The sequence below is a fragment of the Oryx dammah genome, unplaced genomic scaffold, assembly GCF_014754425.2.
Source record: "Oryx dammah isolate SB20612 unplaced genomic scaffold, SCBI_Odam_1.1 HiC_scaffold_11, whole genome shotgun sequence".
In the NCBI taxonomy this organism is placed as follows: Eukaryota; Metazoa; Chordata; class Mammalia; order Artiodactyla; family Bovidae; genus Oryx; species Oryx dammah.
In genome coordinates this window covers 25471458-25487265 of record NW_024070195.1, presented here as the reverse complement: position 1 = coordinate 25487265, position 15808 = coordinate 25471458, and the positions used below count along the sequence as shown (strand labels likewise).

General features: G+C 41.2%; 1 protein-coding gene across 1 annotated transcript; it reads left to right on the top strand.

Moving 5' to 3' along the window:
- Window positions 1–440: 440 nt before the first annotated feature.
- Window positions 441–13030, top strand: LOC120870614 (DLA class II histocompatibility antigen, DR-1 beta chain-like). The gene is made up of 6 exons (XM_040250390.1): window positions 441–629; window positions 6900–7169; window positions 9270–9551; window positions 10284–10394; window positions 12085–12108; window positions 12394–13030. The coding sequence occupies exons 1-6, from the start codon at window positions 530–532 to the stop codon at window positions 12405–12407; spliced, it is 801 nt and encodes a 266-aa protein (XP_040106324.1). The 5' UTR covers window positions 441–529; the 3' UTR covers window positions 12408–13030.
- The last annotated feature ends 2778 nt before the right edge of the window (window positions 13031–15808 follow it).

The window sequence follows — 15808 nt, the reverse complement described above, 5'->3', positions numbered from 1 at the left end:
TGAGAGTTTAAGTAATTCTCCCAAATCTGCACCACTAAGTTATGATGTAAGTAGGACCAAATTAAAGACCTTCAATTGCAATCATTTTTCTCTCCACTCCCTCATCTCCTAACGTACTCATATGCATTTGTCAAAACAGCTCTGTTTCCAAGTGAGAGGAATGAATGCTCCTAAAGACACAAATGTGTGACCATCACTGACCAGCACAAAGTTAGATCACAATAGGGGCCCAGTTAAAATATTTCATGTGCAACTGGGTCAAACCTTTAAAGTACTAAATTAAAACAATTCTTTTAGTGGAGAAAATTCTGTTTCAGAAGAGGACCTTCATATTGAATCTCTGACCAGCAACTGATGATGCTATTTGTCTCTGATGTTGATTGGTTGCCTAGCCTGGGCTCACCCAATCCAGGAGCAAATGAATTCCTTGGTTGGTATTATTTGGGATGTGGGTGGAGGAGGGTCACAGTACCCATTTGAGAGGGACTTGCCTGCTCCTCTCACTCTCTGTCCTCTGCTGTTCTCCGGCATGGTGTGCCTGTATTTCTCTGGAGGCTCCCAGATGGCAGCTCTGATAGTGATGCTGATGGTGCTGAGCCCTCCCCTGGCCTGGGCCAGGGAGATCCGACGTAAGTTTATACCTTGGATGGTGACCTATCATGGGGGAGGGGGGTGGGGAGGAACGGAGTTAACTTTGTCACTATATCCAGGCCAGGTCCCTTAAAAATTATGATATATTCTTATTGACCACCTATCTTTATTGTATGGACCCTTAGTTCTTTCCACAGCAAAGGAGCCTGGGTGCTTGCCCACTTAGTGAGAGTTGTATAAGTTGTCGCCCTATATATGAACCATTTCTTTTCAACCCTCCTCCAATAAAACCTATCCAGCCTTGCATTCAATTCTCTTAGGGTCTTAAGATTTATAAATAAGAATGTCAAAATAATTCCTCATACAGCAGTTTCCTTTATTTGTGTGTGTGTGTGAGTGTGTGAGTCACTTAGTCATGTCTGACTCTTTGTGACCCCGTGGACTGTAGCCCACCAGACTCTTCTGTCCATGGGATTCTCCAGGCAAGAATACTGGAGTGGGTAGACATTTTCGTCTCCAGGGGATCTCACGACCCGGGGATTGAACCTGGGTTTCCCACATTGCAGGCATACTCTTTATGGTTTTAACCACCAGTTATGCCAAAAAAGGGCTTCCAAGTGGTGCTAGGGGTAAAGAACCTGCCTGCCAATGCAAGAGATGGGGTGTGATCCCTGGATTGGGAAGATCCCCTGGAGAAGGAATGACAACCCATTCCAGTATTCTTGCCTGGAGAATCCCATGGATGGAAGAGCCTGGTGGGCTAAAGTCCATGGGGTCGCAAAGGGAAAGACACGACTGAAGCAATTTAGCATGCATGCCAAAAAAAGGGAAAGTTTCACCAAAAATTTTCTGTGGATTCAAAAGGAATTAGAAAGATCTCTCCTAGAAGATTCTGTGTTGTGTCCTCTATAGGACCTATGCTGTCTCTCCTTAGTATGTAAGAATATATCAAAAGGTCTCTCCCCATTAAGCTGTTTCCTTTCTCCTGAGCTCCAGTGTTTATAAGGATTATGTCCCTGTAATGGAAGTCCTCTGACAAAAGTTGCGGTTGGTTTTCTCTCTATTCTGTAGAAAGCACCCTAACGCTTAAGCAGAGATTCTTAGTACTTGGAATGACTCTATAGATAAGGAGCACCTTATGAGATGTTCTATGACACTTAAAGAATTCACATAAATTCTGAAAACCTGACATAGGTTAGTATTTATCACGAGTCTATTTTGAATCTTTCTGCACAATCAGTTTCTCCTACGTCTCCCCATTCTCTGCCCTGAACCCATGAGAAGGGATTTAACTAGTGGAGGACAAATTATATAAAATTCTGTTTTTGTAAGTCAATAGCAATCAATTATCAGCAATTTCATGTTGTTCAAACCGTAAACCCTAAGCAGGGTACAGAGTGTGAAGTTGTTTCCATCCCATAGGGTTGAAAGTAAAAAAGCAAGTCAAGGGGGTTCATTGGCCTATTGAGGTCTTGGCCTCAAATTTCATAGCTTCATCTATCATGTAGTCTCTGTTCCTTATTATTCATGTTAATAAATCTTTCCGGTTATTCCCTACTCCTTTCCAGTCATGTCATCACCATTACTGAAAATCTCCAAGTTACACAGACCATCAGCACTATGTAGTCCATTAGATGAGATGAAACTTAGTGAAAATTTCTCTCCTTCTTAAAAATCACCTTTTACTTAACTTGAATGTTTCTTACAACTAGTGGGAGGAGAAAGAGGAAATTTGTCTGAATTTGTCATAGAAGGTAGAAAGAATTTAATGTGTCATCGGAATAAAAGTGTTGGAGCTGAAGCCCCTTCTGGATGCTTTCCAAGATCCCCACAAAAATCAGCTTCCAAAACTCAGAGTTTATTTGTTTAGACCAAAAAAATAAAATTTTTTTTTTCTGAACAGCTATTATCTATTGGGCTCTGTTCTAGGCCCAGAAAATTCTATTTGAATAAGGAAGAAAAGACCCCTGCTATCATGGAGACAGGAGAGAAAGACAACAACCCAATGAAGTTTAACAAAGAAAAACATTTCAGAGACAAATAAGTGCTCTGAAAAAAAATATGTCAGGGACATGGAACAATGAGAATTGTGTTCACCTGATTCCAGTTCAGGGGGCTGGTAAAAATGACATTTAGTTGAAATATGAATGATGGAAAGCCAGTCGTGTGAAGGATGTAAGGGAACAGGGAAAGAATGAAGTGAGGAAGATGTTTGATTTTCTAAAGGGACAGAAAAGAAGGCAAGAAAGTGGCTGAAGCATAGAAAGCAAGCTGGCATGTGGAATAAGATGAGGTTGAAGATGAAGTCAGGGAACAAATCATATTAGGTCCTGATGGCTGTGGCAAAACATTTAAATTTTCTTTAAAAAGATATGTGAATGCTACTGAGGGATTGCTTCCCAGGTGGCGCTAGTGTTAAAGAATCTGCCTGCAAATGCAGGAGATGTAAGAGATGTAAGAGACGTGGGTTTGATCCCTACGTCAGGAAGTTTCCCTGAAGGAGGAAATGGTGACGACTCCAGTATTCTTGCCTGGGGAATTCCATAAACAGAGGAGCCTGGCGGGCTACAGTCCATGGGTTGCCAAGAGTCAGACATGAGTTGAGCACAGCAGAGCACTGAGGGATTAGGAGGAAAGTCACTTGGTGGTGCTGTTTATTGAAATAGGAAAAGTTTTGGAAGGAAATAATTTGAAGTGGGTGGATAGAAGAGTACGTTTTGTTTATTTTAAGTTTGAAATAATTTATTAACGTGTATGTGGAGCTTTCAAGAAGTCAGTCGAAAACATCAAATTGGAATTCAAGGGGAGGCCAGAGCCGAAGGTATGGCATGTCAGGGTCACCGACATATGCACTGTGTTAAAATATAAGACAGTAGGGGAAGGAGAGAGTGTGTGTAGATCAGAAAAAGAGAGCAAGGGCCATGTCCAGACGGCCACGGGCTTATGAGTCTGTAAAAGAGCCTGGGAAGGGGTACTGTCGATGTTGGGGAAAACCAAGAGAATGTGATGCATGCAAATGAATAAAATAGATTTTTCAAGAAGGGAAGGAGTGGCAGTTGTGGTGAGTTTGACTAAGGAGGGTCAAGTGAGAACATGACAAAGAAATCAACACTGGGTTTGGAGGACTTGATGTTTACAGTCAACAGAACATACAGGACAGGAGCTAGATTGGACCCTTTGAAGAAAGAATGAGAGCTGAAGAAGTGAGGAATGGATTGCAGATGCCACATTTGAGTAGCTTAAATCGGGGGGAAACTGTGCTCTAGAATCAGAGAGTAAGCTGGACCTAAAGTATAAGAATAAAAGAACCTGAAGAAATGCTGGGAGGACTTGAGAATCAGAGAGGTTCAGTCACCAGCAAAAAACACTGGAATGCCCTTGTATGTATGCAGGGGTGACTGGTTATGGAAAAAGCCATTGATTTATACAACCTTATATTTATGAGTGACCTAGAGTACAACAGTTACTCCCCGAGCTGATGAGGATGGAGTAACAAACAAAACAACCCAGTCTCTGTCAGCATGCAACCTCAAAGCACTTCGTAGTTGTTACATACCAGGCCCATAAATTTCAGTATGGAATTCTTATAACTGTCCCATCGAATCTGTGGCAGTTAAAATATATCTATGGAATCTAATATTAAAAAAGTTTCAATAATTTACCCAGTGTCACATAGTTGCTGCTAGAGGCCAGATTATATAGTGTGGAACTGAGTTTATGGAAATTCCTTTTCTTTTATTTCAGCATACTCTGTTAGATTCATATATAAATTATTATTTTATAGAAAGCAATGTTTCTGCTCTTTTGTGCTCAAAATGGTAATTAGTGATAAAGTTGATTGAAGACAATTGCCAAATGATGAAGATATCACTTACTTTAGCAAGTAAACAAATAGATCTTGTGAGCTTACTTTCATAGGGTTTATAAAAATTAAAATGGCAATGTATTTATTGAGTACCTATGATATGAACAGTGCTAAAAAGACTACTATAAGCAATAAATAGGAGGAATATTCATTAATTTTGCATTTATTTTACAAGTTTCATATGGGTTCATAGTGTATGTGCAGGCTGTCATGGGCATGTGAAGAAGAAGAAAAAGAAGTATTAAATGTACTCCTTCTGAAATTTTGTTAGCAAGTTGGGCTAAGGTTGCCAGATATAACACAGGATCCAGTTAAATTTAAATTTCAGCTAAACAACAATAATTTATGAAATACAAATTTAACTGGGAAACCTATATTTTTATTTACTAAATTGGCAGCCTGAAATTGGGCACATGAGTTGCAGTAACAGTGCTAACCATACAAGCTACCATAAAAAAATTAACTTCACACAGTTTTATTTTTTAACTTTGTCATTGACAGGGAGGTATTAGAGAATTTCTGAATATTAAGATAGACTTGATCTGATTCACAGTGCACTTTCTGCCATCATTTATAAGTGAAAGTCTCTTCTCAGAGTCTGGGGAATTGCTCAATTCTTGTTAACTGTCTAAATGAGGTCACTTTCTCCCTCTCTTTCTTCCTTTCCAATGGGACTTGACTACAGAAATAAGAATTCTTTGTATGACCAAGGCTGATAATTTAATGCCTACTGGTATTATTGGGAGTAGGAGACAAAGTTAGAAAATGAATTATTTGGGGCTTTGAATGGGAATAAAATGTCTGTAACTGTAGTTTACTTGTATAGTATAGACAAGTAGTGGGCCAGTGGCAGAGAAATCAAGAAGGAAGATGATGTGAAGGATAAATTACATGACTTTGTAATTTGTTGGTGAGGGAAACGAAGTCTTTATATTGAATAAATGTGCTTTACTGGAAAAGTAGCTCTCCACTTGGGCTGGATTCTTAAAAAGTATAGATCTGATGTAGGACCAAGACAGACTATTGGCAAAACTTTTAATGTAATTCTCAGCTGCTCCAAAATTAACAATGGTGTTTGCACCGTAGATTTTTTCAGATGGTTTATACCGGTGGAGCTCATCTGGTCACAGACCACCACTCCTTACTCCTACTCCATGACTCCTAAACATTTGGAAATATCTGGAGGCATTTTTGGTTGTTATACTGAGGGTTTCTTCTGACATCCACTCTGTAGGGGTAAGGGATGCTGGTAAACAGCCTACCATGTACTGAACAGACCCCACCCCAACCCTCAGAGCCATATTTGACCCCTTAACTCATCAAGTCAGATTTGCCAATTGAGATTTGTCACCAATTTTTTTAAAAATCTGTTTTTCTGAGCTTTCTTAATTTGAAAATACAGGAAAGAGATTGTAGCACTGTATTAGGGTTTTGGTTTTAATTTCCTTAAAGCTCCTCAATAGTTCCCCTTACATATAGTATAAAGTCAAAATCTTAACATCACCTACAGGACTTTTAAGTTACTGGCTCAAGTACTTGATTTCTCCAGTATAGTCTTTTACCTCCTCCCTCTCACTCTCTGTACTTCAATGAAATATTTTTTCTAGTTCTTTAAAGAAGTCCGTCACTTCTTCCAAGCTTTTGTACATGGTATTAATGTACAAAATACAGACACCTGAAACGCGTCTCCCTTTTACCCTAAACATACACATACACCCAGTTTCCTCCCTCAGTGCATGCCAACTTAGCCTTTCATGTTACATTAAATGTCACTCTTAGAGACCACTTTTTGGCACCTAATGTAATTCAGGTCATCCTATAATTGTTTGTTACGGAACTCTAACACTTCTGATATTTCTCACTCTTGTATAAATTCTTTTATTGTTTAATTTTGTCTATCATTTTCACTAAAATTTAAGCTCCATGATTGGTGGGGACATGTCTGTTTTTGTTTCTTTGGATTCTGAGAGAGTAGCACAGGCCTGTGGCAAGGTCAGCCCCAACCGAACATTTGCAAAATGAGGTGAACATGTTTAAGGAACCGTTAAAAGAGCTGTAGGATGCCGGGAGAGCGCTGGTTTTCTGGTGGAGGATTCTAGGAAGAGGTGGTGATGCGGGAAATCCTCTAAGTCCTCAGGCTTAGAGGACTCAGGCCTAGAGGGCTCCAGCCAAGCATGGAAGCTGGACTAGGTCGGGAAAGGCTTGGATAGGAGAGATTTCCCCAAGCCTCCCCAGCCTCCGTCTGTTGAGCGAAGATGAAAGAACCCAAGGCGTGCTGGTAGTTGGGGTGCCGGCGGAGCCAGCGAGGGGGTTAGGGCTGGTCCTAGCGGCCCCAACTGAGCCTGGGCGTCCCGCATTGGTGGGTGTCGCCCCTGCCCTCCATCCCTCATTAGCCTCCCCCCTGGAGTCCGTCCCTGTGACCAGATCTATCCCGTCTCTGCAGCACATTTCCTGGAGTATGCTAAGAGCGAGTGTCATTTCTCCAATGGGACCGAGCGAGTGCGGTTCCTGCAGAGATACATCTATAACCGAGAAGAGTACGCGCGCTTCGACAGCGACTGGGGCGAGTTCCGGGCGGTGACTGAGCTGGGGCGGCCGGACGCCGAGTACTGGAACAGCCAGAAGGAGATACTGGAGCAGAAGCGGGCCGAGGTGGACAGGGTGTGCAGACACAACTACGGGGTCGGTGAGAGTTTCACTGTGCAGCGGCGAGGTGAGCGCGGGGGTGGGCAGCCAGTAGTGTGTGTGTGTGTGTGTGTGTGTGTGTGTGTGTGTGTAAGAGAGAGAGAGACAGAGACAGAGAGACGGACAGAAACAGAGATACTTCACTCAATCCGGGCCGAGTGAGTACAAGTTAGGAGGGTTCCTGCGAGAGCGTGTTGTCAGCAGACACTGTGATTTTGTCAATGTGTGACTGTGAGACGGGAGAGACAGAGAGAGACAGGGCTAGAGACAGAGGTAGACTGAGTCCAGGGTAAGTATTAATATGTAGGATGTGAGCAAGTAGAAGCTGGGGTTCCTGTGAGAGTGTGTTGTTGGAGAGACAGTGTGTGAATTTGTCAGTGACTGTTGAGGGGAGTGTGTGTGTGTGAAGTGGGACGAAGAGAAGAGTGTGTGCCGGGAACAGTGCCCTGGGGTCTGAGTGGGCCTGGAGAGAGGGAAGGTGCTGGGGAGGGATTCAGGAGCGGTTAAGAATTTGCCCATGTCTTCCCGGTTGTCCCTTTTGTTGGTAGTTGCTTGTAGTAGTCTCTTAGGATCCTTTGCATTTTGTGGTGTCTGTTGTAACTTCTTTCTTGTTTTCTAATTTTATTGATTTGACTCCTCTCCCCCCCTTTTTTTTTCTTGATTGAGTCTGGCCAAAAGTTTATTAATTTTATTTATCTTCTCAAGAATCAGCTTTCAATTTCATTGATCTTTGCTATTGTTTTCTTCATCTCTATTTCATTTACTTCTGTTCTGGTCGTTATGATTTCTTTCCTTCCACTAACTTTGCATTTTGTTTCTTCTTCTTTCTCCAAAGTTGAAGATTGGGTTGTTTATTTGGGGTCTTTCTTGTTTCTGAGTTAAGATTGTACTGCTATAAACTTCCCTCTTAGAACCGCTCTTGCTGTGTCCCACAGGCTGTGGATTGTTGCATTTGCTTTGTCATTTGTTTCTAGGTATTTTTAAAATTTCTTCTTTAATTTCTTCATTAATCCATTGATTATTCAGTAACATACTGTTTAGCCTCCATGTGTTTGTGTTTTTTACAGTTTGTTTCCCCTGTAATTGATTTCTAATCTCACAGTGTTGTGGTTGGAAAAGATGCTTTAGATTAATCTTAAATCTTTCATCTTATGATATTGTAAAAAATGTCTTTTCCTCAGATTTCATTTTTTTTTTTTTTTATTGAACCCATTAGCTTTAGGGATTGTATCAGGCAATAAGCATACATATTAATGAGTCTCCCATCCTCTCTTGAACTCAAATATGAGCTTAAAAAGAAAGAAAAATGTAAAATAATAATAGTTCCAATAGTAAATATGCTTGTTTTACAAAGGAGATGGGTTGATCAGTGGTATGTAAGAATTTATATATGCTTTAAAAAAGTTAATGGCTTTTCCTCTCCTTCAGGACTCACCATTTTCTTGAGATTTAACTCACAGAGTACAATCACATGTATCTTTCATAGGGCAGAACCATTTCTGAGATATTCTAAGATATGAGTGCCTTGAGAGAGCTTTCCCAGGATTTCATCCTTTCTCTCCACACCTATCCTACTGCTTTCCCCCAATTTATCCCCATGGCTTTGAATTAAACAAGGATAATAACAGCTAAAATACATTGTAGGGTAAATTCCTGTTATTATGTTACATACTTTAGGTATATTAATCCTCAAATAATGAATGCTAAGAGATAAGTTAGTACTATTATCCTCCTTTATAGATGAGGAAGTCAAGGCACAGAGGAATGTAAAAATTCTCCCAGGGTCAATCAGTAAGAAGTAGAACCTGGATTTGAACCCAGGCAGTCTGGCTTCAGAAATTATGCTTTTAATTAATATGCTATATGCCTTGCAAAGATGTGTAAACACTTCAATTCAACAATGAATAACTATTTCACTGCATGAGAAAACACACATTTCTCAACATCTTTCAAACTAATGGTCCAATGTGTTAATGTTAAAGATAAAGCTCATGGCACTAATTCCTCTTGTGCCACTGGGCCTACCCAAGGCTGCAGTCTGGAACTTAAGAGTGGGGGCTGAAAGGCAGCTAACCAAGGAGACTTACTCGGTTGTCCTCACTGATTGCCTCCACCTTTTCCCTCCTAGTGGAGCCTACAGTGACTGTGTATCCTGCAAAGACCCAGCCCCTGCAGCACCACAACCTCCTGGTCTGCTCTGTGAATGGATTCTACCCAGGCCACATTGAAGTCAGGTGGTTCCGGAACGGCCATGAAGAGGAGGCTGGGGTGATCTCCACAGGCCTGATCCAGAATGGAGACTGGACCTTCCAGACCATGGTGATGCTTGAGACAGTTCCTCAGAGTGGAGAGGTCTACACCTGCCAAGTGGAGCACCCCAGCCAGACGAGCCCTATCACAGTGGAATGGAGTGAGCTTTCTGATCTCATAAGTCCCTCACCCACCATGGAGGGGGCTTGCTTTCCCCTGAGTGTCTCCTCTCCCTACACCATGTGTTCATTTGCTCCTTGTTCTCCTGTCCTTCAGCTGAGGTTATTGGGGGAGCCCCAAGATAGCCTATGATAGAAATCCTGTGATAGTTTACAGATATCCTGGGATAGTTTCTCCAAATACCTACACCCCCTGGGGAGGCACTTCTGCTTGACAAGGAGAAAAGACATGTCCCTGTTCTGAGCTTCCCATGATATCACAAGTCACAGACACTACGTGGCCCTGGGCACCAGTCCCCTGCCTCAGACTGGGCTTCTGACACTGTTGCTCTGAGTTCTTCACTGTGATCTGAAAAGAGATGCACCCTCTACAATGTAAGGATGTGCTTGGCATGAGTGGAGTCCAACCTCAGCTATGCTTTTTATTACATCTGTCACCCTAGACAAGCTACTTAACCTCATTGAGTCCTTGGCTCCTCATCCATTAGATGTTGAAGTCATGTGACCTAATAGCATGGCTGTGATATTTAAATAAGTTCACTGAACCTTGTAGCTACTCAATGTGATTTTTAATCTTTTTTCCAGAAGTGGCCAATTATTCTAATTCTTCCAGGGCAGCCTTCTTTCCTCATTCCCATAGTTCACAATTTCAGCATCACAATTAGAGAAGAGAATTTGGGATAAAAATGACTAAAACTGGCTTCTTTTCTCAGGGGCACGATCTGACTCTGCTCAGAGCAAGATGATGAGTGGAGTCGGGGGCTTCGTGCTGGGTCTGCTCTTCCTTGCGGTGGGGCTCTTCATCTACTTCAGAAATCAAAAAGGTAAGAAGCCTTTGGGCAGCTGAGTTTTGGAGGAAGACATATGGTTTTGCTCAAGTTCAGTTCAGTTCAGTCGCTCAGTCATGTCTGACTCTTTGCGACCCCATGAATCACAGCACGCCAGGCCTCCCTGTCCATCACCATCTCCTGGAGTTCACTCAGACTCACATCCATCGAGTCCGTGATGCCATCCAGCCATCTCATCCTCGGTCGTCCCCTTCTCCTCCTGCCCCCAATCCCTCCCAGCATCAGAGTCTTTTCCAATGAATCAACTCTTCGCATGAGGTGGCCGAAGTACTGGAGTTTCAGCTTTAGCATCATTCCTTCCAAAGAAATCCCAGGGCTGATCTCCTTCAGAATGGACTGGTTGGATCTCCTTGCAGTCCAAGGGACTCTCAAGTCTTCTCCAACACCACAGTTCAAAAGCATCAATTCTTTGGCACTCAGCCTTCTTCACAGTCCAACTCTCACATCCATACATGACCACTGGAAAAACCATAGCCTTGACTAGATGGACCTTAGTCGGCAAAGTAATGTCTCTGCTTTTGAATATACTATCTAGGTTGGTCATAACTTTTCTTCCAAGGAGTAAGCGTCTTTTAATTTCATGGCTGCAGTCACCATCTGCAGTGATTTTGGAGTCCGCAAAAATAATGTCTGACACTGTTTCCACTGTTTCCCCATCTATTTCCCATGAAGTGATGGGACCGGATGCCATGATCTTTGTTTTCTGAATGTGGAGCTTTAAGCCAACTTTTTCTCTCTCCTCTTTCACTTTCATCAAGAGGCTTTTTAGCTCCTCTTCACTTTCTGCCATAAGGGTGGTGTCATCTGCATATCTGAGGTTCTTGAAATTTCTCCCGGCAATCTTGATTCCAGCTTGTGCTTCTTCCAGCCCAGCGTTTCTCATGATGTACTCTGCATATAAGTTAAATAAGCAGGGTGACAATATACAGCCTTGATGTACTCCTTTTGCTGTTTGGAACTAGTCTGTTGTTCCACATCCATTTCTAACTGTTGCTTCTCAAGAGGCAGGTCAGGTGGTCTGGTATTCCCATCTCTTGAAGAATTTTCCACACTTTCTTGTGATCCACATAGTCAAAGGCTTTGGCATAGTCAATAAAGCAGAAATAGATGTTTTTCTGGAACTCTCTTGCTTTTTCCATGATCCAGCGGATGTTGGCAATTTGATCTCTGGTTCCTGTGCCTTTTCTAAAACCAGCTTGAACATCAGGGAGTTCATGGTTCACGTATTGCTGAAGGCTGGCTTGGAGAATTTTGAGCATTAGTTTACTAGCATTTGCTCAAGTTAGTTCTCTGTATATCAGTGACCTTGTCTAAGCTTATTTCCCTAACTGACTTTAATATCCTGGAGATCCAGAAATGTGTATGGGTGAAACATAAGAGACCGTGGCTTGTAGAGATAAGGAAAGGTTAATATGCGTGGGGATTTGGGGTGGAGATCCTGGGACTAATGCAGGAAGAGACAGTAAGGCTGACTTAATTGCATTGGATTAGTATGAGAGAAACTTCATGGGTCACATGTTCTCAGTGTTTGCCCGCGTATAAACCCTGGCATCAGATGATGTGTTAGGAGGATCTCTGGTGGGGCCCTGGGGCTTGGGGCATTGTGTTTTGGGGATGGATCAACCTCTATATCTTTTAAGTATATATCTTCTTTTGTCTCTCCTAGGACGCCCTACACTTCAGCCAACAGGTATGCTCTTTATCTTTTAGAATCGTTTTTAGTCTCCCTGGAACAGATGGTAGAGGTAACAAGACAGAGGCAGAAATAATGAAAGACTTTAGACTTGACTTCTCATCAGGCAGGTTACACTAAAGCTTCTTCTTGCAACTAAATAAAAGGCTTGTGCTCTAAAGTAGCTTTGGCTCAGGAAACTTAAGAATATTTCCCCCTTCTAACTGTAATGCTTTAATATTAACATTAACATTCCCTTGTAGAGTTATGTCTGGAAACAACTCTCTCCTCTGTGTCTTGCAGGGCTCCTGAGCTGAAGTGAAGATGGTCACACTCAAGGAAGAACCTTCTGTCCCAGCTTCTTCACAGCACAGAAAGTTTTCCTGCTTAGCGCTAACTCTTCCACAATGAAGTACTTTCTCAGGACCTCGTTTGCTCCTGGCTCAGTGACCCTGTAGAAACTGTCCTTGATGGCTTTCTCAGTCACCCCCACCCCTCTGCCCTCAGCCTTTGACCTGCAAGTTCTCAATATTGATTCCAGTACCTTATGTTCTTTCTTCCTTGGTTCCCTTTGTTTTCAACTTCTGTTTCCTGTGCATCTGAGCTCATCTGTTCATTTTACTTTATAATGTGTTCCCTCAAATAAATACGGAGTGAAAATCATCTGCTTCATACATCTTCAAAGAAAGAAGTCAACGAAAAGATAAAGGGAAGATTACATCACACAGCAATAACGTTTTTATTTATATTCCTGAATTTTGGTCACCTGTGGATCTCGAAAGTTTCCGTTCTTCCTTTATTTTTCTCTTGGGTTTTCTGCATTCTGTTATTAGACATGTTTTCCTGAGCTAGCCCTTAATGGACCCATTTCATGATGGTCCTCTACATCTCTGCATTTTCAAAGACAAGTTCCTTTACACTATTGGATACAGAATTGGGATGACAAATGTAAGAAATGCAAATAACTTGTAAGGATGTGCTGCCTTCATCATTTTTGTAATCATGCTCTTTTTGTCTCTTTTTCACTGATTTTTTAAAAGAAAGTATAAAACTAGGGTACTTCTTGAACTATTTTTTTTTTTTGCTAGACTGTTAGTGGGCTATAATACTTCAATCTTTTTCTGTCTCTCCAATAAACATCATTGATTGCCGGGGGCCAGCGTGAGGAATCCCGCCCGTGACAAGGTCATGCGGAAGGAAGCCTGACAAAATGCAAGGACGTGATCGGCTTCAGGGGTTCCCCCTGGAATTTCCTGAGCATCCACCCCCTAAGACCAGAATCTGCCTGCTTTACTGTGTTATGCTTTCCACCTACTCTTCTGTCATTAACAGGGGGCTATCCCCCCACCACCTTTTTCTGGAAAAAATTAGAGCTTTTAGATAATAAATCTCCTGGGCATAATATGAGTGTTTCTATCCAAAAACCCCTCTGATGGCTTTCTAGCCTGCCTGCAGGATTCGTACAGCTGTGCATGTGATTGTTTGAGGCCTCTCGACTGCAGGAGGCACAGGAAGCTTAAAACATCCTAGGAAGGTAGGGGCTTCTGAGGAGTCAAAGTCATTAGAATAGGACTGATTAAAGGTTTCATTTGTTGAGCCAATACTTGCTGCCAAATTTTCATATCTTTTATTTTTAGATATAGTTGGTATATAGAAAAACAGGTAGTAGACCTGGTATTAGCAACGTCAGATCTTTGAGTTAAGTACTTTCTTTGTTATAACCCACTGCACCTTTGTTCTACAAGAATGTAACTTTATTTAGTACTTTGAGGGTGATGCAGAGTAAAGATAAAACACTTCTAGGGAAAAGGAGTTTTCTGGATAATTATCCAGGAAGAGAGCCGTAAAAATGTTAACAGGCCTCTTGGCCAGAAGATAATGTAGACCACCTGAGACCTTTTGTGTACGGGAGGGTATGCAAAAAGAAAGCCTTGTTTGTCTCAATGAGGGTCAGGACTGCTGCCCCTGCATTACTCTGCATATTCCATTATTTCTTTATGTACAACTTGGGGTATATAAGCTGATTTTGAAAAATAGTTTTTGGAGTCTTGTACCGACGCTGGGCTTCCCCATGTCATTCTTTTCTCCCCTTTTTCAGCTGAATTCCCATCTGGAGCGGGGAGGCTCACCATGTCTACTTACTTGTCCCGGCTTCTAAGATCCATAAGAGAGAGAGCCCAAAGCGGGGTACTCTCCGATATTCAAACAGACGCCAGTGGCCTAACGTAGATGGTGAAAGTTCCTTGTCTGGAATTTTATTGGTTTTCCCTGTAAGCCAAGTTATTCAGCCTTCTTTTCTCTACTAAATTTTCCTACTACACTATTTCTTTCTAATCTAATCTTATATTAATCAATAAATAAGTCTTTCCTCGCCAACACTGTCCATGCTTTGAATTCCCTGGATCCACCGGGGCTGGACCCCGGCAATTGATGTGCTGGTTCTTTGGCTGGGATGCATTCTTCACCATAAATAGTTCTCAGAAGTCTATCAGGACAATGCCACAAGTAGATAACATGCATTTCTAGGCCCTCCTGTTTCTGTTACAAACTTACTGTCTGTCACAGGGAAATCCCATATGGGTCTTAGAGGAAATCAGAGACCATGCTGGGAAGCAAAAGGGGTTATATGAATACAGTGATGTACATCCAACAATGGGATACTCTGCATTTTTAGAAAAAAATGAAACTGTCTTGCTATGGAATAATCTCCAAAATTCACTTTCAGTATGTACAGAAGTGTGTGTACCATACACAGCATTTTGTTTAATAAAGTAGAAGAGGATAATAGGAACATGTACCATGTACCATGTAAACCCATTCATTTAATCTATCTACATATCATCTACTTACATTCATAAGTAGAGACAAAGGAAGGATTTTTTTAATGTTGCCTTTAAAGTAGAATGAGGGGATAAGTTGAAGGGGACAAAGATGAAAGCTGGACTTTTCCAAATAAATCTTATTTAATATTTTAACAAGGTATTTTTGAATATTTTGTGTAATAAAAATTTAAATAATATGTAAAAGGTGATATCAAAAACTAAAAACAAGCTGTAATGATTGAAACAGACTTGTCAAAAATGTATGATGAGAAACAAGCTAGAAAAGTAATTTTCTACTTTTCTTTTTTAGCATTTTTTGACTCTTGCATAGAACATTGTGGAACTATAATTATAAATCAGCATTTATCTATAAATTCCATAGACTTCAGTTGTATAAAAGAGTTGGATAGGTTCTGAGAAAGGTAACTACATTGGATAAGCAGATAGTCGGTTTTGCTTTTGTATTCCTTCTGAAGAGTCAGCTTTAAATGTAAGTCAAATCTAAAGAGTAGATAGTAGATTCAGAAGCTCATTTCAGAGTAATGGTAATTTGAACACAATTTCTCCATAGAAGCAACTATTATTTTGTTTTCAACCATAGTCAAAATTTATTTTATGCATATGTTGATTGTGTGCGAAACAGGTTATCATCTTATAGGAATTTGATAAGCTGATAGTCATATCTGCATTATGTATACATTCGGTATAAATTTTGTTTGATGCTAGGGTTTCAGCTTTACCCTCGCTTTGTTCTTCAAGATGAAGAAATGACTTCTCTCATTTTGTTTGAGATCAGTGTTCTGAAAAATAGTGTAGAAAACTGAATGGTGTGAATATCTGAATTAAGATGCTTTCTGTTAGAAAACCCATTTTAACTGGCTTTACTTTTAATTATT